The sequence below is a fragment of the Aythya fuligula genome, chromosome W, assembly GCF_009819795.1.
Source record: "Aythya fuligula isolate bAytFul2 chromosome W, bAytFul2.pri, whole genome shotgun sequence".
Taxonomy (NCBI): Eukaryota; Metazoa; Chordata; class Aves; order Anseriformes; family Anatidae; genus Aythya; species Aythya fuligula.
Genome location: NC_045594.1, coordinates 16916238 through 16937682, shown reverse-complemented (window position 1 = coordinate 16937682; position 21445 = coordinate 16916238). Strand labels below are relative to the sequence as shown.

Sequence of the window (21445 nt, the reverse complement as noted above, 5' to 3'; positions counted from 1 at the left end):
GGGACAATCACTTCCCTAGACCTGCTGGCCACACTGCTTCTGATACAAGCCAGGATGCTGTTGGCCTTCTTGGCCACCTGAGCACACTGCTGGCTCATATTCAGCTGACTATCCACCAATACTCCCAGGTCCTTCTCTGACAGGCAGCTTTCTAACCACTCTTCCCCCAGCCTGTAGCACTTCTTGGGGTTGTTGTGCCCCAGGTGCAGGACCCGGCACTTGGCATTGTTGAACTTCATACAGTTGGCCTCAGTCCATCGGTCCAGCCTATCCAGATCCTCCTGCAGAGCCTTCCTGTCCTCAAGCAGATCGACACATGCACCTAACTTGGTGTCGTCTGCAAACTTACTGAGGGTGCGCTCAATCCCCTCATCCGGATCATCGATAAAGATATTAAAGAGGACTGTCCCCAGTATGGAGTCCTGGGAGACTCCACTAGTGACTGGCCTCCAACTGGACTGGACTCCATTTACCACGACTCTTTGGGCCCGGCTATCCAGCCAGTTTCTAACCCAACAAAGCATATACCAGTCCAAGCCAAGAGCAGCCAGTTTCTTCAGGCGAATGCTGTGGGAAACGGTGTCAAAAGCCTTGCTGTAATCAAGGTAGACCACATCCACAGCCTTTCCCTTATCCACAAAGCGCGTCACTTTGTCATAGAAGGAGATCAGGTTCGTCAAGCAGGATGTGCCTTTCATAAACCCATGCTGACTGGGCCTGATCGCCTGCTTGCCCTGCAAGTGCCGCGTGATGACACTCAAGATAATCCACAAGCTTTCCTAGTGCTGAGGTCAAACTAACAGGCTTATAGTTTCCCGGGTCTACCTTCCGGCTCTTCTTGTAGATGGGTGTCACATTTGCTAGCCGCCAGTCGACTGGGACCTCCCCTGATAGCCAGGACTGCTGATAAATGATGGAAAGCAGCTTGGTCGGCTCTTCCACCAGTTCTCTCAGTACCCTCAGGTGGATCCCATCGACTTGTGTACATCCAAGTGCTGTAGCAGGTCGCCAACCATTTCTTCATGGATTGCGAGGGCCACATTCTGTTCCCCATCCCCTTCTACCAGCTCAGGGTACTGAGTATCTAGAGAACAACCGGTCTTGCCATTAAAGACTGAGGCAAAGAAGGCATTGAGTACCTCCGCCTTTTCCTCATCTCTTTTTACTATGTTTCCCCCCACATCCAGTAAAGGATAGAGATTCTCCTTAGTCCTCCTGTTCGCGTTAATGTAGTTATAAAAACATTTTCTGTTATCTTTAACACCAGTAGCCAGATTGAGCTCCAGATGAGCTTTGGCCTTTCTAATTTTGTCCCTGCACAGCCTCGCAACATCCTTATAGTCCTCCTGAGTAGCCCGCCCTCTTTTCCAAAGATTATAAACCCTCTTTTTTTTCCTAAGCTCTAGCCACAACTCTCTGTTCAGCCAGGCCAGTCTTACATGCTGGCTCGTCTTTGGGCACGTGGGGACGGACAGCCATTAAGATTTCCTTCTTGAGGAGTGCCCAGCCTTCCTGAACTCCTCTGCCCTTCAGAACTACCTCCCAAGGGACTCTGCCAACCAGTGTCCTAAACAGCTCAAAGTCTGCCCTCTGGAAGTCCAAGACAGTAGTTTTACTGGTCCTGGTTTCATCACTGCCTACTTGAAACAATAAAAGAGGATAATAGCCTGAGGGCCGTACTAGGGAAGGAAGTTTCTTCCTTACGTCTTTAACCTGGGCCCCAGGAAGGCAGCAGACCTCCCTGTGCAGCGGGTCTGGTCTACATATCAGGCCTTCCGCTCCCTTCAGCGGTGAGTCACCAATGAAAATGACCTGTCTTTTACTTTTTACTGGGGAGGTTTTAATGCAGCGGGTAGCCTGATTAGACTTTGGTGACACCTCCAAGTAGGAAGAGCCATCACCCTGGCCATTGTACAGTTGTCCTCGCAGAGCAGTGTACCTGTTCTGCAGAGGCAGCTGGGGAGGTAGGGGAATCACCAGGCAAGTGCACCTGCTATGCTTGTAACGCCGAGCAGGGACCTTTTGCCATTGCCCCCTGTCCCCCAGTTCATCGCCATCTTTGTTAGGGGGAGGAGAGGAGAGGGGGTTCACTGTAGCAGGCACTCTGTCTGCCTGCTGGTCCCCTCCTATTACCTGCTCGCAACGTGGTAGGGGGTGATGTGTTTCTTGTGGAGCCTCTGCTGGCTGCCTAAGCCTCAGGGCTGGTATTTGGGGTGTCTCACCCCGGTGCCTTTCTTTCAGGCCTGGCAGGGAGTTGCTCCACCAGTCTATCTCCTGTTCACACTCCCTGATAGCCCTTAACCTCTCCACCTCCTCCTTGAGCTCTGCCACCAGGCTGACCAGGTCATCCACCTGCTCACACCTCACACACGGTGTCTCTGCCACCCTCAGATGGCAGCAACAGGCATCCCTTCCCTCCAGCGTGTCGACCACACCACACAGCTTGGTGTCATTGGCAAATGTGCTGATGCTGCACTCAATCTCACTATCCATGTCACCAACAAAGATGTTAAACAGTGATGGTCCAGATACTGACTCCTGAGGAAAGTCGCTCGTTACCAATCTCCACCTTGACGTTGAGCCACTGACCTGCCAAATAGTTCATCCGTGAAATCCGTGTCTCTCCAATTTAGAGACAGGGATATCATGGGGGACAGTGTCAAATGCTTGGCACAAGTCCAGGTAGATGATGTCGGTTGCTCTTCCCTTATCCACCAATGCTGTAACCCTGTCATAGAAGGCCACCAGATTTGTCAGGCATGATTTGCCCTTAGTGAAGCCATGTTGGCTGTCACCAATCACCTCCTTATTTTCCATGTGCCTTAGCGTAGTTTCCAGGAGGATCTGCTCCATGATCTTGCCAGGCACAGAGGTGAGACTGACTGGCCTGTAGTTCCCCGGGTCGTCTTTATTTCCCTTTTTAAAAATGGGGGTTATGTTTCCCCTTTTCTGAACAGTGGGAACTTCACCAGATTGCCACGATTTCTCAAATATGATGGATAGTGGCTTAGCCACTTCATCCACCAGTTCCCTCAAGATCCATGGATGCATCTCATCAGGTCCCATGGACTTGTGCACCTTCAGGTTCCTTAGATGGTCTTGAACCTGATCTTCTCCTACAGTGGGAGGTTCTTCATTCTCCCAGTCCCTGCCTTTGCCTTCTGGGGCTTGGGCGGTGCGGCTAGAGCTCTTGCCAGTGAAGACCGAAGCAAAAAAAGTCATTGAGTACCTCAGCCCTCTCCCTATCCCAAATAACCAGGTCTCCCGTTTCCTTCCATAGAGGGTCCGCAATTTCCAGAATCTTCCCTTACGTATAGAAGCCTTTCTTGTTGCTTTTGATGTCCCTGGCCAATTTTAATTCTAATAGGGCTTGTGCTTTATTAATCTGATGCCAAGCTGCTCGGACAATTTCTCTGTATTCCTCAGAGGCTACTTTTCCTTGCTTCCACACTCTGCAGGCCTCAGTTTTCTGCTTGAGTTTGGCCAGGAGCTCCTTGTTCAGCCATGCATTTTTGCTTGACTTCATCTTTGTTGGGATGCATCCTTCCTGAGCTTAGAGGAGGTGATCCTTGAAGAATATTAAACAACTTTCTTGGTCCCCTCTTCCCTCCAGGGCTTTGCCCCACGGGACTCTACCAAGCAGATCCCCGAAGAGGCTAAAATCTGTTCTCTCAAAGTCCGGGGTAGCGAGCTTGCTGTGCTCCCTTCCTTGCTGCCTTCAGGATCCTAAATTGCACCATTTTGTGGTCGCTGTAGCCAAGACTGTTCTTGAGCTTCACATTCCCCACCTTGTTGGTGAGAATGAGGTCCAGCATAGCACCTCTCCTTGTTGGCTCCTCTATCACTTGGAGAAGGAAGTTTTCATCACTGTATTCCAGAAACCTCCTGGATTGCTTATGTCCTGCTGGGTTGTTCCTCCAACAGATATCTGGGTGGTTGGAGTCCCCCATGAGGACCAGGGCTCGCGAACGTGAGGCTGCTTCTGTCTATAGAGGGCCTCATCTGCTTGGTCTTCCTCATCAGGTGGCCTGTAGCAGACCCCCACTATAATGTCATGTCACCTGTCCCTGCCCTCCCTGTAATCCTGACCCATAAGGTCTCTGTCAGCTCCTCATCCATTCACTGGCAGAGCTCCACGCATGCACTCCAGCTGTTCATTGACATAGAGGGTGATGCCCCCTCCTCATCTCTTGTGCCTGCCCTTCCTAAAGAGCCTGTGTTCCTCCATTCCAACAGTGCAGTCATGGGAGCCATCCCACAGTATCTCTGTAATGCCAATGAGGTCATAGCTCTGCAGTCATGTGTACATTTCTAACTCCTCTTGTTTATTCCTCATGCTAAATATGTTAGTGTAGAGGTATTTAAGTTAGGCCCCTGATGAAGCTGACTTACTGGGGCCAGCTTCCAGTCGACTGGGGCCTCTCCAAATTTCCAAGATTGTTGAAAAACAATTAAAAGAAATCTCACGATAACATCAGCCAGCTCTTTGAGTACCCTGGGATGAATCCCATCAGGCCCCATAGACTTACGTGCATCCAGTTGGAGTAGTAAATCCCCCACAAGTTTGGAATTGGCTGGGAGTTTATCATTTCTACAGTCACGGTCCTCCAACTCAAGGTCCCAGGGCCCCCGTCATCAGTGTTGAAGACAAAGAAGGCATTAAATATCTCTACTTTGTGTATGTCTCTATTTGTGAGGTGCCCATCCTCATCAAGTAATGGACCAATGTTTTCTCTGGTACTCCTTTTGCTGTTAATATACTTAAAGTCCTTTTTGTCGCCTTCCACAGTACCGGCCAGCTTTAACTCTAATTGAGCTTTGGCCTCACGAATTATCTCCCTGCAATGTTGAACAGCATCTCTGTAGTCCTCCCATGTCATCTGACCTCGCTTCCAGTGTCCATACACTTTCCTTTTCTGCCTAAGCTCTAGAAGAAAATGTTCCCCTCAGAAGTGAATCACCAATTACAATAACCATTCTTTTTTTTTCTTGTCAGAGATGGTCATGATGTAGGGGGGGTAGGCTGACTTCCCCTTGGTGACCTCTCCAACCCATAATGACCTTCATCCACATCATAGGAATAGTCAGCATGGATTCACCAAGGGGAAGTCATATTTGACCAATCTGATATCCTTCTATGATGAGATGACTAGTTGGGTAGATGAGGGGAGAATGGTGGATGTGGTCTACCTTGACTTCAGCAAGGCTTTTCACACTGTCTCCTATAGCATCCTCATAGGCAAGATCAGTAAGTGCAGCCTAGATGACTGGACAGTGAGGTGGATGGATAATTAGCTGGATGGCAGAGCTCAGAGGGTTGTGCTCAGTGGTGCAGTCTAGTTGAAGGCCTGTAGCTAGCAGTGTGCCCCAGGAGTCAGTCTTGTTCAACTTATTCATCAACAACCTGGACAATGGAATGAGAGTTTGCTGAGAACACAAAAGCTCGGAGTGGCTAATAGCCTAGAGGGCCGTGCTGCCATTCACAGGGACCTGGACAGGCTGGAGGGTTGGACCGAGAGGAACCTCATGAAGTTCAACAATGCAAGTGCAGGGTCCTGCACCTAGGGAGGAATAGCCCCAAGCACCAGTACAGGCTGAGGGATGACCTGCTGGAGAGCACCACTACTGAAGCAAGTTCAGAGGAGGGCTACTAAGATGATTAGAGGACTGGAGCACCTGTCATATGAGGACAGGCTGAGAAAACTGGGCCTGTTTAGCCTGAAAAGGGGGAGACTGAGGGGAGGGTGTCAAGAGGGTAGAGCCAGTCTCTTTTTAGTTGTACCCAGTGCCAAGACAAAAGGAAACAGGCACAAACTGAAGCACAAGAAATTCCATATGAATATGAGAATCACAGAATCACACAATTGAAGGGGTTGGAAGGGACCTCAAAAGTTCATCGGGTCCAACCCCCCTGCCAAAGTAGGTTCCTCAGAGCAGGCTGCCCAGGTAGGCGTCCAGACAGGCCTTAAATATCTCCAGAGAAGGAGACTCCACAACCTCCCTGGGCAGCCTGTTCCAGTGCTCCATCACCATCACCGTGAAGAAATTCTTTCACGTGTTGGTGCGGAACTTCCTGTGCTCTATCTTGTGACCATTATTCCTTGTCCTGTCCCTACAAACCACTGAAAAGAGGTTGGCCAAATCCCTCTGTCTCCCACACCTCAGGTATTTATACACATTGATGAGATCCCCTCTCAGTCTTCTTTTTCTCCAGGCTGAACAGACCCAGGTCTCTCAGCCTTTCCTCATAAGGAAGATGCTCCAGGCCCTGTATCATCTTTGTGGCCCTCCGCTGGACTCTTTCCAGGAGATCCCTGTCTTTTTTGTACCGGGGAGCCCAGAACTGGATACAGTACTCCAGGTGAGGCCTGACCAGGGCAGAGTAGAGGGGGAGGATCACCTCCCTTGACCTGCTGGCCACACTCCTTTTAATGCCCACCAGGATCCCATTGGCCCTCTTGGCCACGAGGGCACACTGCTGGCTCATGGTCAGCCTGTCATCCACCAGGACCCCCAGGTCCTTCTCATCAGAGCTCCCCTCCAGCAGGTCGTCCCCCAGCCCGTACTGATACATGCGGTTGTTCCTTCCCAAGTGCAGGACTCTACACTTGCTGTTATTAAACTTCATTTGGTTTCTTCCTGCCCATCTCTCCAGCTGGTCCAGGTCTCGCTGAATGGCAGCGCAGCCTTCTGGCGTGTCAGCCCCTCCTCCCAGCTTTGTGTCATTGGCGTACTTGCTGAGGGCAGACACTATTCCCTCATTAAGGTCGTCGATGAAGATGTTGAACAAGACCAGACTCAGCACCGACCCCTGGGGAACACCGCTATTCACAGGTCTCCAGCCGGACTCTGCGCCGCCGATCACCACCCTCTGAGCTCGGCCAGTCAGCCAGTTCTCAACCCACCTTACTGTCCACTCCTCTATCCCACACTTTCTCAGCTTTGCTATCAGGATGTCATGGGAGACAGTATCGAAAGCCTTGCTAAAGTCAAGGTAGATGACATCCACTGCTCATCTACCCAGCTGGTGATGCCATCATAGAAGGCAACAAGGTTGGTCGAGCACGACTTCCCCTTGGTGAATCCATGCTGACTACTCCTCATAACCTTCTTCTCTTCCAATTGCTTGGAGATGGCATCCAGAACAAGCTGTTCCAACACCTTCCCAGGATCAGAGGTGAGACTGACTGGCCTGTAGTTTCCCGGATCCTCCTTCTTGCCCTTCTTGAAGACTGGAGTGACATTGGCTATCCTCCAATCTTCAGGCACCTCTCCTGTTCTCCAGGACCTTTCAAAGACGATAAGAGAGCGGTTTGGCAATCACCTCTGCCAACTCCCTTAGCACACGTGGATGCATCCCATCAGGACCCATGGATTTGTGTGCATTGAGCCCACTCAAACGCTCCCAAATCACTCCCTCATCAACCGGGGGGGAGATCTCCACTTCCCAGACTCTTTCTCCTCCCTCCAGGGTCGAGGAGTCCCGGGGGGGAGTCCTTAAAGCAAAGACTGAAGCAAAGAAAGCATTCAGTATCTCCGCATTCTCAGCATCTCCCGTTACCAGGACACCCCCCAAGGGGGTGAGGGGGCACTTCTTTACTGTGAGGGTGACAGAGCACTGGAACAGGTTGCCCAGAGAGGTTGTAGAGTCTCCTTCTCTGGAGATATTCAAAACCCTCCTGGATGCCATCCCGTGCAAGGTGTTCTAGGTGAACCTGCTTGGCAGGGGTTTGGACTAGATGATCTTCAGAGGTCCCTTCCAACCTCGGCCATTCTGTGATCATCACTTGTCTGTCCATCAAGTTCCAGAGCCTCATACCTGTTGTATAAGGGCACCTGGAAAGGCGAGGTAGACAGGGAAGGGATTTGTCTGCTTGGGGTGGCAGGCAAACATGTAACATATACATATGTATACATTGTTACATACATACACAGACATTTTCAATTACAGGACATGCCCTGTCAAGTTATAATGAAACATTTTCCCAAGCTGACATACAATGATAAAAATATGCCACAAATCTAACCTTTCCAATCCAACATATGAGGACCTTCTTGAAAGCACAGGTATCTCAGCACAGCAGGGAGTTACTACTGCCACTTGAAAAGAATTTGAAACATCAGTTAACTGCACCTTTGTTTAGTCAATTTGTACTCGTATTCAGGACAGCATCCACTATATTGCCCATCCTGCACATACAGTGCTATTTTTCAATACACAAAACAGATGCTATTAAGTTATTTGAAGCAGAACTTTAAAATATAATTTCACATTAAAACTATTGTTGCTATAAACATTTTTGTATTTGAAATACTGAAGAAGAACACCTATTTAAGTTTAGGGCATTATCAGAACTTATTCACTTTGCATAGAATTTTTCAAAGGAAGCAATAGCATCTTGAAAAGGTTAAACATCTGCAAGAACAAGATGATTAAGATGAAAACTAACCACCTTTTAGATAAGGGCAGAAGCCTTCCCAAGCCTGACTGCATCTGTTAGGAAAGCCCAGCAGTCAAGTAAATTTGGCTTCAAGCTAAACTCTTAAAATAACCATATATATGGGTCTTACCTATGTCAGTGAATTATTTTGCTTTATGTGAAGACCTTCAAGCAAATGCCTTAAAAAGGGATCAAAATGATAAACTCATAACCTTCATAGATGTTCAGAAGGACTTCTTTGTATTTCAAAGCACTTATATGTTAACTTAAAGAGCAGGAGACAGTAGGTAAGAGTTTGATTTTTCAAGATCTATGCTTCTATTAGTCTTAATTTAAAATTTCCCCCTCAAACTTTGTTCCTTAAAACTCTGCTATTTTATCATTTCTACAATCAAAAGAGACTTAAGGGGGAAAAAAAAAATATAAATCCAAAACACTAACATCGAATGCACTGCAAAGCAGCACGAGAAGCTGCATACAGTAGATTACCCCCTTCTTGTCAATTTGAAAGACAAATAAGAAGCAGTATTTTAGGCTCAGGCTTCCAGACAAGCAGCAACATCCTCACAATGCAGCAAAACATGCAGCGTCAGGGCCAGCGAAAGCATGCAGGCAACGGCTCCACCAGCGGCACATACCCCCCACTAGCTCCGGCTTTCGTCTCGAATCCCAGCGCCAGATTAGCTCAAAGGCTCCTGCTTGCTGCCCCTCCCCTTCCCCCCTTTGCCGCATGGACGATGGGTACTCCGCAACGCGATGCGAGCTCTGCCACACGGGCAGCGAACCCCCCCCCCCCCCCAGCCCCCTTGGCGCGATCCGCCACGGCGAGGGCGGCGCTCCTGCCCCGCCGCGGCTGGGCGCTGGCAGTGGCCCAACGTAAATCCGGTAAAGCGACAGATACCGAAGCAGCCACGCCAGGATTTGAAAAAAAAAACAACAACCCTTAGCCTTTCTTTTTTTTTTTTTCTTTTTTTTTGATACCAACAGGTGTCCGGACCTGCGGCGGGAGAAGGCGACTCTACACAGCCTTTCAAACGCCGCGCCACACGTCCATCCGTTGAGCCGGCGGAGGCTCGGCTCAGCACGCCGCCACAGCAGTGCTGGTCTGCGGCTGCGCAGGCCACACTCCCCCCACCCGGCTCCCCAGTGCCCGCCCGGGCCCCCCTCCGCCCTGCCTGTCCCATGCAGGCCTCGGCCAAGGATACATGTTGCACAGCTCTCTGTGTGGTAGTGTCTGGGGATTGGGACTCCCTGAGTAGCTGCTCGTCAGGCTTCCACTCGTACTCCATCTTTGCTTGCTGGAAAACACCAGAAAACAGGAGGACGCGGTTAGCAACGCAGCAGACCCCAGGCCGTGGGGGAAGAAGAGATCAAGCGAGCGGCCAGACCCGGCCCACTCTCACCCCTTTGGTCCGCCAGCCCAGAGCCCGGCCCCATGACCGGCCGGAACCGACCTGTTCCTGCTGCCGCCTACTGAGCGCCACACCGAGCCGACAGACAGCGCGAATTTGCAATCTGGCCCTAACAGCCGCCTTGCGAACTCCTGGGTCCTAGTGCCAGGCACGCCTCCGACCGCCTGGGCTGCCTCGAACCCGCCAGCGTCGCTGTCAGCCTTTCCCGGGTGCGTCCCACACCGTCAAAACAAAGTGCTTCTTCCTCAGCCCCCCGAATCGAATACAAATAGAAAGCTCCAGCAGCCACAACACGCGAGGGAGGAAGCCGCCCGGACCTGGCCACCTCGGGACACTTGTGGTTGCGAACACCCAAACCCCGACAGCGAGCAAGGAGGTTGCAGCCAACGGAGGAGAAGCAGAGATGAGAAAGCAGACACAGGAGTTAGGAACGTCGTTACTGTTTACCATCTGTTTTACTACTGTGTGATTTGGTTTAATGTTGAGTAGGTTTCAGAAGTTCTCAGTGTCACATGTATAAAGAGGGAATAGGTCTGACTACACAAGGAAGGGGGAAAGAAACTCAAAAGAAACTGTTGTGAATACCTAGTGTATCTTATCCTTAGCCTCAAAATATATATTTTAAGGGAGATCTCAGGACAAAAATATCAATTTATACATATGTATATCATATAAATGTATTATATATATTATCATAGTGTTGTGGTTTAACCCGGCAGGCAGCTAAGCACCGCACAGCCATTCGCTCACTCCCCCACAGTGGAATGGGAGAGAGAATCGGAAAAAAGTAAGAATGCAAGAACTTGAGGGTTGAGATAAGGGCAGTTTAATAAGAAAAGGGAGAAAACAAGAATAAGAAAAAGAAAAGTGTCGTGGTTTAACCCGGCCGGCAGCTAAACACCACGCAGCCGTTCGCTCACCCTCCCCCCTCCCTCTCTGGGACGGGGGAGAGAAATGGAAAGTGAAGCCCGTGAGTTGAGATAAAGACAGTTTAATAAGACAGGAAAATAATAATAATAATAATAATAATAATAATAATAATAATAATAATAATAATAATAATAATAATAATAATAATAATAATAATACAATGATGATAATAGTACTACTACTAATAATATGTACAAACAAGTGATGCACAGTGCAATTGCTCACCACCCGCTGACCGATGCCCAGCCTAACCCTGAGCAGTCCGGCCCCCTTCCCCGGCTAGCCACCCCTATATATTGTTTAGCATGACGTCAGATGGTATGGAATACCCCTTTGGCTAGTTTGGGTCACCTGTCCTGGGTCTGTCCCCTCCCAGCTCTTACTGCACCCCCAGCCTGCCCGTTGGCAGGACAGAGCAAGAAGCTGAGACGTCCTTGGCTTGGTATAAGCACTGCTCTGCAGCAATTAAAACATCGGGGTGTTATCAGCACTCTTCTCATCCTAAGCCAAAACATAGCATTCTACCAGCTACTAGGAAGAAAATTAACTCTGTTCTAACTGAAACCAGGACAAAAAGCAATAAAACAAGTGATGCACAATGTAATTGCTCATCACCTGCCAAGAGATGCACAGCCAGTCCCCAAGCAACAGTAGTCTTCCCAGCCAAGTTCCCACAGTTTTATTCTTGAGCAAGACATCATATGGTAAGGAATATCCCTTTGGCCGGTTTGGATCAGCTGTCCTCGTTTTGTGGGAACCAGCTTTTCCTGCATTGAACATCCAAACCAGTAAACGTATGTTCTTTTAGATAATACAATTTCAGATTTGCGTACGGTTATTTGATCTTCATTTCCTACTGTCATCCATTCCCTTTGGCTGGTGGGTCTAGGAATAGAATAAGAAGCTGAGGAAACTAAATTGCTAGCTTTCTATCCTATTGAGACAATTCCAGCTATAATAGTTTTTGCTTTATGTTGCATATCATACTAGAAATTGTGTACATGTGCAATCGATCCCATAATACACCACTTTGTAATGAAGCTGACCTCAGGTTTCCCGGAACACTGGACATTTCAATACTAGAGGCAAATAAATCTGTAATGCGATTATTTCTCCATGGAATATCAGCTAGATATAGTACCTTTGATCAACTAATCTTCTGGACAAAGGCCAGAGTAATTCATAGGATCATAGAATCATAAAAGTTGGAAAAGACCTCCAAGATCATCTAGTCAAACAGCCCCCTATGTCGCATTAAGGGGTGTAGCCGATTAACCATTATGGTCCTCCTCAAAGGGAAAGGGGGAGAAAATACGATAAAAAGGGCTCAAGGGTTGAGATGAGGACAGGGAGCTCACTCAACAATTATCGTGATGGGCAAAACAGACTCAGCATAGGGAGATAATAAGATTTATTGCCTCTTACTAACAAGCTAGAGAAGTGAGAAACAAAGGAAAGAAACCAAAAATGCCTTCCCCCCATCCACCCTCTTCCACCTCCTCCCCCCAAGAGGCACAGGAGAACGGGGGAATGGGGGTTGCGGTCAGTCTATAGCACTTCGTCTTCACCGCTCCTTGGTCACTCTTGTCCCCTGTGCCGTGGGGTCCCTCCCACGGGATGCAGTCCTTGATGAACTGATCCGGCGTGGGCTTCCCACAGGCAGCAGCTCTTCCAGAGCTGCTCCAGATATGGGTCCGTACCACGGGGGCCATGCCTCAGGAGAAAACTGCTCCAAACTTGGTTCCCCATGGACAGCAGCTCCTGCCAGATCACCTGCTCCTGCGTGGTCTCCTCTCCATGGGCTACAGGTCCGGCCCGGAATCTGCTCCGACAGGGGTCCTCCACAGGCCGCAGCCTCCGTCAGTGCAGGTCCACCTGCTCCACCGTGGTACTCCATGGGCTGCAGGGGGACATCCTGCTTCACCATGGTCCTCACCACAGGCCGCAGGGGACTTCTGCTCCGGCACCTGGAGCACCTCTCCCCCTCCTTCTTCACTGACCTTGGCGCCTGCAAGGCTGTTCCTCACTCCTCTCACTCTCCCAGGTGCTGTGTGGCAGCATTGTTGTTTTTTTTTTTTTTTCCCCTCCCCTGTCTTAAATATGCTCTCACAGAGGCACAAACGTCGCTTATTGGCTTGGCTCTGGTCAGCAGTGGGGCCCTTACCAAACATGGGGCAGCTTCTAGATTCTTCTCACAGAAGCCACCCCTATGGTCCCCTGCTACCAAAACCTTGCCACGTAAACCCACTACAATATCTGAATTAGTTTGGAAGCAGGAGTTTCCTTAGCTTCTTCCTGAGCACAAGACAGACACCTGATACTGCACAGATTACAGCTTTACCTTTTCTCCCTCCAATCTTTTGTGCAGCCTGACACTCCTTAATGCTTTCTACCACTTTCTCTTTATTTTTCCAAAAATTTTGAGCCCACTCCTGCCACACCTGGGAAGGGACACATTTACATTTTTGTAGCAGTTTATCCATAACAGTCCTGCTGACTACGTGTAATTTCTCTGTCGCATTAAGGGGTGCAGCCGATTAACTGTTATGCGTCCGGTCGGATTCAGTGTACTGAATTATCATGGTCACAAATTCACCAATAACATATTAACCGATATGGTCCAGTTGGATTCAGAGTACTGAACTATCACGGTCACGGATTCACCAACAACGTAACATGTCCTCACTCTAGTCGCGTTCAATGAGAACTATCACGGCTAGGATATGTGCTCGCTTCGGCAGCACATATACTAAAATTGGAACGATACAGAGAAGATTAGCATGGTCCCTGCGCAAGGATGACACGCAAATTCGTGAAGCGTTCCATATTTTTTTGCCCACCTGTTAAACACGTGGCTCTGGGGCTGGTGCCAACGCAGAAATCTTGGGTTTTTCGACCATGGGGCACTTTACTCAGCATCCGGCCTGATGGCCGCAGACGGGTCCCTATCTTTTAGGGGAAAAAGGATCCTGGGCCAGGAGCTGGCAGGGCTCATTGAGAGGGCTTTAAACTAGGTAAGAAGGGGGATGGGGCTGAAGCAAGGATTGTTGGGGCTGTGCCAGGGGGAACAATGGCAAGGCCGGAGGATAAGGTAATGGCCCAGCTGAAGTGCATCTACACCAATGCACGCAGCATGGGTAACAAACAGGAGGAGCTGGAAGCCATCGTGCAGCAGGCAGGCTACGACTTGGTTGCCATCACGGAGACATGGTGGGACCAGTCTCATGACTGGAGTGCTGCAATGCCTGGCTATAAGCTCTTCAGAAGGGACAGGCAGCACAGAAGGGGTGGTGGTGTGGCTCTCTATATTAGAGAGTCTTTCGATGTTGTAGAACTCGAGGCTGGGAATGACAAGGTCGAGTCCCTTTGGGTTAGGATCGGCAGGGACAGCAAGGCTAGTGTCCTGGTTGGGGTCTGCTATAGACCGCCGAACCAGGATGAGGAGACGGATGAGGAGTTCTACAGGCAGCTGACAGAAGTTGCGAAATCTTCAGCGCTTGTACTCGTGGGGGACTTCAACTTCCCTGACATATCCTGGAAGCACAACACAGCCCTGAGAAAGCAGTCTAGGAGGTTTCTGGAGAGCGTGGAAGATAGCTTCCTGACGCAGCTGGTTAGTGAACCTACCAGGGGTGGTGCCCCGCTAGACCTTCTCTTCACAAACAGAGAAGGACTGGTGGAGGATGTGATTGTCGGGAGCTGTCTTGGGCAGAGTGACCTCGAAATGGTGGAGTTCACTATTTTTGGCGAGGCCAGGAAGGGGACCAGTAAAACCGCTGTATTGGACTTTCGGAGGGCTGACTTTGAGCTGCTCAGGACACTAGTTGGTGGAGTCCCTTGGGAGGCAGTTCTGAAGGGCAGAGGGGTCCAGGAAGGCTGGGCGCTCTTCAAGAGGGAAATCTTAATGGCACAGGAGCGGCCTGTCCCCATGTGCCCAAAGACGAGCCAGCGGGGAAGAAGACCAGCCTGGCTCAACAGAGAGCTGTGGCTTGATCTTAGGAGAAAAAAGAGGGTTTATAATCTTTGGAAAAGTGGGCAGGCCACTAGGGAGGACTATAAGGATGTAGCGAGGCTGTGCAGGGACAAAATTAAGAAGGCCAAAGCTCATCTGGAACTCAATATGGCTACTGCCGTTAAAGATAACAAAAAATGTTTTATAAATACATCAACACAAAAAGGAGGACTAAGGAGAATCTCCATCCTTTACTGGATGCGGGGGGAAACTTAGTTACAAGAGATGAGGAAAAGGCGGAGGTACTCAATGCCGTCTTTGCCTCAGTCTTTAGCGGCAATACCGGTTGTTCTCTGGATACCCAGTACCCTGAGCTGGTGAAAGGGGATGGGGAGCAGGATGTGGCCCTCACTATCCACGAAGAACTGTTTGGTGACCTGCTACGGCACTTGGATGTGCACAAGTCGATGGGGCCGGATGGAATCCACCCAAGGGTACTGAGAGAACTGGCAGAGGAGCTGGCCAAGCCACTATCCATCATTTATCAGCAGTCCTGGCTATCGGGGGAGGTCCCAGTCGACTGACGGCTAGCAAATGTGACGCCCATCTACAAGAAGGGCCGGAGGGCAGACCCGGGGAACTACAGGCCTGTCAGTTTGACCTCAGTGCCAGGGAAGCTCATGGAGCAGATCCTCTTGAGAGTCATCACGCAGCACTTGCAGGGCAAGCAGGTGATCAGGCCCAGTCAGCATGGGTTTATGAAAGGCAGATCCTGCTTGACGAACCTGATCTCCTTCTATGACAAAGTGACGCGCTGGGTGGACGAGGGAAAGGCTGTGGATGTTGTCTACCTTGACTTCAGCAAGGCTTTTGACACCGTCTCCCACAGCATTCTCCTGAAGAAACTGGCTGCTCTTGGCTTGGACTGGCGCATGCTTCGTTGGGTTAGAAACTGGCTGGATAGCCGGGCCCAAAGAGTCGTGGTAAATGGAGTCAAGTCCAGTTGGAGGCCAGTCACTAGTGGCGTTCCCCAGGGCTCGGTGCTGGGGCCGGTCCTCTTTAATATCTTCATCGATGATCTGGACGAGGGCATTGAGTGCACCCTCAGTAAGTTTGCAGATGACACCAAGCTATGCACGTGTGTCGATCTGCTTGAGGGTAGGAAGGCTCTGCAGGAGGATCTGGATAGGCTGCACCAATGGGCTGAGGTCAACTGCATGAAGTCCAAGTGCCGGGTCCTCCACCTGGGGTGCAATAACCCCAAGCAGAGCTACAGGCTGGGAGATGAGTGGTTGGAGAGCTGCCAGGCAGAGAAGGACCTGGGAGTATTGGTGGATAGTCGGCTGAATATGAGCCAGCAGTGTGCTCAGGTGGCCAAGAAGGCCAACAGCATCCTGGCTTGTATCAGAAACAGTGTGACCAGCAGGGCTAGGGAGGTGATCGTCCCCCCGTACTTGGCTGTGGTGAGGCCGCACCTCGAGTACTGTGTTCAGTTTTGGGCCCCTCGCTACAAGAAGGACATCGAGGTGCTTGAGCGGGTCCAGAGAAGGGCGACGAAGCTGGTGAGGGGCCTGGAGAACAAGTCCTACAAGGAGCGGCTGAGGGAGCTGGGCTTGTTCAGCCTGGAGAAAAGGAGGCTCAGGGGCGACCTTATTGCTCTTTACAGATACCTTAAAGGAGGCTGTAGTGAGGTGGGGGTTGGTCTATTCTCCCACGTGCCTGGTGACAGGATGAGGGGTAATGGGCTAAAGTTGCGCCAGGGGAGTTTTAGGTTAGATGTTAGGAAGAACTTCTTTACCGAAAGGGTTGTTAGACACTGGAACAGTCTGCCCAGGGAAGTGGTGGAGTCACCATCCCTGGAAGTCTTCAAAAGACGTTTAGATGTAGAGCTTAGGGATATGGTTTAGTGGGGACTGTTAGCGTTAGGTCAGAGGTTGGACTCGATGATCTTGAGGTCTCTTCCAACCTAGAAATTCTGTGATTCTGTGATAGGAACAATGCAATTAAGTGCAATTTATTACAGCAACAAGTACACAGGTTCTTTGGATTGCCAGTGATAATTTACTGTCTGCAAAAGCAAGCTAGCATGCATGAAATACACAGGTACACAGCCCGGCTATTAATGTGTTAAAAGGCACAAAAACTCTATAGAGATTTCTAAGTTTCTGTGGAGACACGCAGTATAACCAAGTGTTCAAATCTCACCCAAAGTTGTCCCATTGGGGACGGGGGAGGAAGAGAGGCTCAGGTCGTCGACTGATCCCAGAAGTCAGAAGGTCCCTCACAACAGTATCTTCCCTGACAATGGTATCTTCTCTAACATCCCCTTTCTCTTAAGCCAATTTATATTATTTTCTATCTTTTAGGTGGAGCTTGAGTGACTCTAGTCAAGCATATCTTGGTTATGATTGGTGAAAAGTTTTCTCACTTTCGTTTAAAGGTATAGGCTCTGAGAAATTCATAGCGTGTGCTCAGTGAGGGGTGGTTGCACCTTGGAGGCGGGTAGCTTTTGGGGTGGAGGTGTGTTTTGGTATTATAATGATATTATAATGAGCAAAAGTACACTAGAGTACAGATTTTTGTCAAAAACATGACGGGTCGTTGTCTCAGGGTAGCAAAAGTGCAGCTTATCCGTCTTGGTGTGCACAAGAACAATTGAGTCCCCCTCTTGTCACAGAGCCTAGCCGCGGTGTCTCCACTCCGCTCTACGGCCCCTACTGTTCCTTAGAGTTAGCGCACCAGGTTCCCCTAGTTTGGTAACATCTGAGGTTGGAAGCCTAGGGATGCTCAGGTAATGCAGCTACACCCTACCCTGAAATGCTGTACATTTTCTTTAAAATGTGAATATTATTTTCATTTTCCTATTTACTTTTAGGCAATTACTCCACATAATCCACCCCATGACTATAGTCACTCAAGCTTCATGACATTTGGAATGTATCAGGTATATCACATACATTCTTGGGATGAGGATTATCGAGTGTATGTATATTGTGTAGGGTTACTTAACATTTCATCATGATCCAGAGTTTAACATACAAACTAGTTGTTAGCATAAAGCATAATACAATGAGTATTAACAGAACAACAGGGCGAAGCATCTTGTTGAAGATTCCTGTGGCAGTTGGCGACCATCCAAACAAAGTGTCCCACCAGTGGTGTTTTTCACCTTTCCTTACTCTTTCCATCACTCAATGTATTTCTTCTATATCATGATGGACGGTAATCAGAGTCTTTCATCCATTTTCTCAAACTTGTTTCATCAGCCACTTCAAGTCTTCATGTAACACTAATTTCTTCACCAGTGTAAGGTTCATTCCAATAGGAGTAGGCAGCAGATTATGAAGCAGAATATAATTGGATGTAACAAGTTGGTAAGAGGTGACAGGAGCTGAGTAACTAAAATCATATCATAGAATTTTGGTAAAGTTACAAACACAAACATTAGGGTGACCACTTTACAGTAGTATTATCTTTGCTCATGCAAACACAGCCTTTCCCAATATATACAAGTACAGTTTCAAGGGTTTCATTAGGATGTACCTCAAAGTGACAAATGTTTTGTTCAGTGTCAAGACAAATGTCTTGGGCTTCGAGCGTGTTACTTTCACAGATGAAGCCTCTTTGTTCACGCACAATACATGCATTTACATGAATTGTCTGCCACTTTCCTCCCTTTTGATGGGCCCATACTTTACGCTCCTTAGGATAAAGTATAGTTCCATTATGATTGAGTCCTAATGCAATGATTGGATACACATTGTATACTGTGACATTGCTTATGGTAAGTATAAAGGCAATAATTTTAACACTTTCTGCATAGTAGGTAAAGTTGACTAATTGCCACCATGTTTGAAACTCCTTTTCAAATTCTGAAGCATCATCCCAAATCAATTTTCAAATTTCAGTGGGCAAAGTTCCTCCTTCTCCCTCTCTAATAATAGTTGCTGCTACAGACTGTATCCACAACTGTGCTTGGATGCAGCTCAAGGCAAGGGAAGTATCACCTTGAGTTTTTCCAAGGTCATTTACAATTAATTGATGATCATTTTCTTCAGTTTGTTCCCAGTGGGGTAAAATGTCTGATAGAAGCCATTGACTTGCTCCTGAGGTCGATAAGGATGATTTTATTGGTCATTCCAATTTCCTTAGGTTGTCTGTGGTAGCAGTTATTCTACTCATTAGAACCTCAGCGTCAATGCTATTTAGTATACCTAATCCTGTTCCCAATAACCCAGTGGCATCTCGTGGCATGCACCGAGATTGTTTCAGAGAACGTCTGTGTAACCATGCTAACCAGCTGGTGTAGGCAGTTCTCTAAAAAGTGGTACATTTTGGGTTGATTTCTGAGAGATTAATGCACAGAACTAGCTCTACCCTTTTTAGAGACCAGCTAGGTTTAAAGAGAACTCGTTGTTGTCCCACATTTTTAATTAAGTAAGGATCTGTGTTGAAGATGGAAGGAGTTAGACTAATGGGAGGCCAAGTTGGTATATTTTGTGGAAGAATCAGTATAAAAGGTCTCAATTTCAGTCAGCCTATTGTAAGTAGACCCATTAGTTATTCAGCAACTGATTTGTATTGAGCAAAACTAAGCTATATGCCAAATTGATGTCCCCAAAATGAAAAAGCAATTGTGAAGATTCCTAGGGATGGCAGGTTATTGCTGAATTTGGATCACCAGTTTTGGACTAATAGCAAAGCCTCTGTATGAAGCAACAAAGGGGACAGAAAATGTGTCCGAAGGGACTGCCGAGTGCCAAAAGGGATTTGATAATATAAAAAGGGACCTAATGTCAGCCTCAGCCCTAGGGCTGCCAAACATGAAAAAAACTTTCCAATTGTTTGTTCATGAATGAAGGGGGTGGCGGTCGGGGTGATGACTGTGGTGGTTTTACCGTGCTGGGCAGCTAAACCCCACAACCGCTCTCTCACTCCCCCTCCTTTAGATAAGGAGGGGGAGAAGTAAAGCAAAGAACAACTCACGGGTTGAGATAAGGATAATTTAATTAAAGGGAAATAATTATAATAATTAAATAAAGACTACCATGAACTAAACAATTTAACTAAGGGGAAATAAAAGGGAAAGGGGAAAAAAGGAGGAAAACAAACAAACAAAATAAATGAAAGCTATATGGAAGTGCAGAGGAAAGAAATTACTCTCTACTTCCCACAAATGAGCGATGATTGACCACGTCCTTGAAGCAAGGCCTCAACGCACGCAGCCGGTGTTCGAGAGGAGGACCGACGTCTTCTCAATGAGAGCCCACCCCTCCCCTCTTCTTCCTGTTTCCACCTTTTATTGCTGAGTGTGACACCACATGGTATGGAATATCCCTTTGATTGGTTTAGGTCAGCTGCCCTAGTGATGTTTCTCTCCTCACTTTTTTGCCCACCCCCTAGGAGGGTTAGAGAAAGGCCCAATGCTGTGCCACTGCTGCTCAGCAGTAGACACAACACTGGTGTGATAACACTGCTGTTCCAGCTACAAGTACAGAGTACGGCACTGAATGGGCTGCTGCCGGGAAAGTTAACATTCCAGCCAGACCCAGTACAACGACCCACATATTTGGAAGATGGAAAAGACCAGTGGCATATTTTTCCAAGCAGCTAGATGAAACGAGTAAGGGATCGCCTTCTTCGAGGGCAGTAGCAGCGACTGCACTCCTAGTCCAAGAGGCTAGAAAACTGACTCTGGGACAACCCTTGATGGTATTTGTGTTGCATGCAGTGCTAGCTGTAATGGAAGCCAAATGAAACGTCTGGCTATCCCCAAGCCAAACAACTAAATATTGAGCTGTACTAGTAGACCAAGGAGACATAAAGTTGTCTGTAGTCAGCACCCTGAACTCAGCAACGCTTCTTCCAGCCAAGGAGACGGGAGAAATCCAACATGACTGTGCGGGTATTATTGAGCACACATACACCAGCTGAACTTACCTTAAAAATGAACCAATCGCTAACGCGGACCTTGAGTATTTTACGGATGGTAGCAGTTTTATGGAAAACGGACAACCCAAAGCAAGATACGCAGTTGTGGCCCTTTGGGACACTGTAGAAGCAAAGTCACTCCCCCACAATACCTCAGCACAAAAAGCTGAATTAATTGCCTTGACTAGGGCCTTGGAATTTGCAGAAGGGAAGACCCTCAACGTCTATACAGATTCTAAATATGCCTGTGGAGTTTTTCACACCCATGGAGCCATCTGGAGGGAACAAGGGCTATTGACAACAGCTGAAGGACCAATTAAGCACAGTCCAGAAATTTTACGGTTGTTAGAAGCAGTGCAAAGGGCCAAAGCTGTAGCAGCAATGCACTGCAAGGCCCACCAAAAGGGTGATCATGACATAATAATAGGAAACAGGAAAGCTTACTTAGCAGCCAAGGAAGCAACTAGAAGAGCACCAGGAGACCTACAAGGCATGTTAGTCCCCTGTGCAAAGACTTTGCTCAGTCCACCAGAATATACCACTAAAGAGATCCAACTAGCGGAAAAACTAAAACGTACAAAGCAAAAAGATGAATGGTGAGAGACCCCCAATGAACAGCTCCTGATAACAGAAACTATGACTGAACAGCTAATGAAAGACTTACACAAAGGGACACACTTTGGTGCTGATGTCATGGTAGATTGCCTGAAGCGCTTTTTAATTGGAATAAAAATGCAAACTATCGCAAACCAAGTAGTGCGAAGGTGCCCTGTGTGCTG

The 21445-nt window shown here is 48.4% G+C and overlaps 1 protein-coding gene and 1 non-coding gene across 2 annotated transcripts in view; one reads left to right on the top strand and one right to left on the bottom strand.

Moving 5' to 3' along the window:
- LOC116501383 (transportin-1-like) overlaps positions 1 to 15627 on the bottom strand; it is a 98702-nt gene extending 83075 nt beyond the window's left edge. Inside the window, 2 exon segments of the mRNA XM_032206908.1 lie at positions 9647 to 9739; positions 15613 to 15627. Coding sequence (XP_032062799.1) covers positions 9647 to 9739; positions 15613 to 15627 — 108 coding nt within the window.
- On the top strand, positions 13509 to 13615 carry LOC116501482. Its single transcript, XR_004254446.1, has one exon. It is a non-coding gene; the product is annotated as a U6 spliceosomal RNA (small nuclear RNA).
- Positions 15628 to 21445: the final 5818 nt, after the last annotated feature.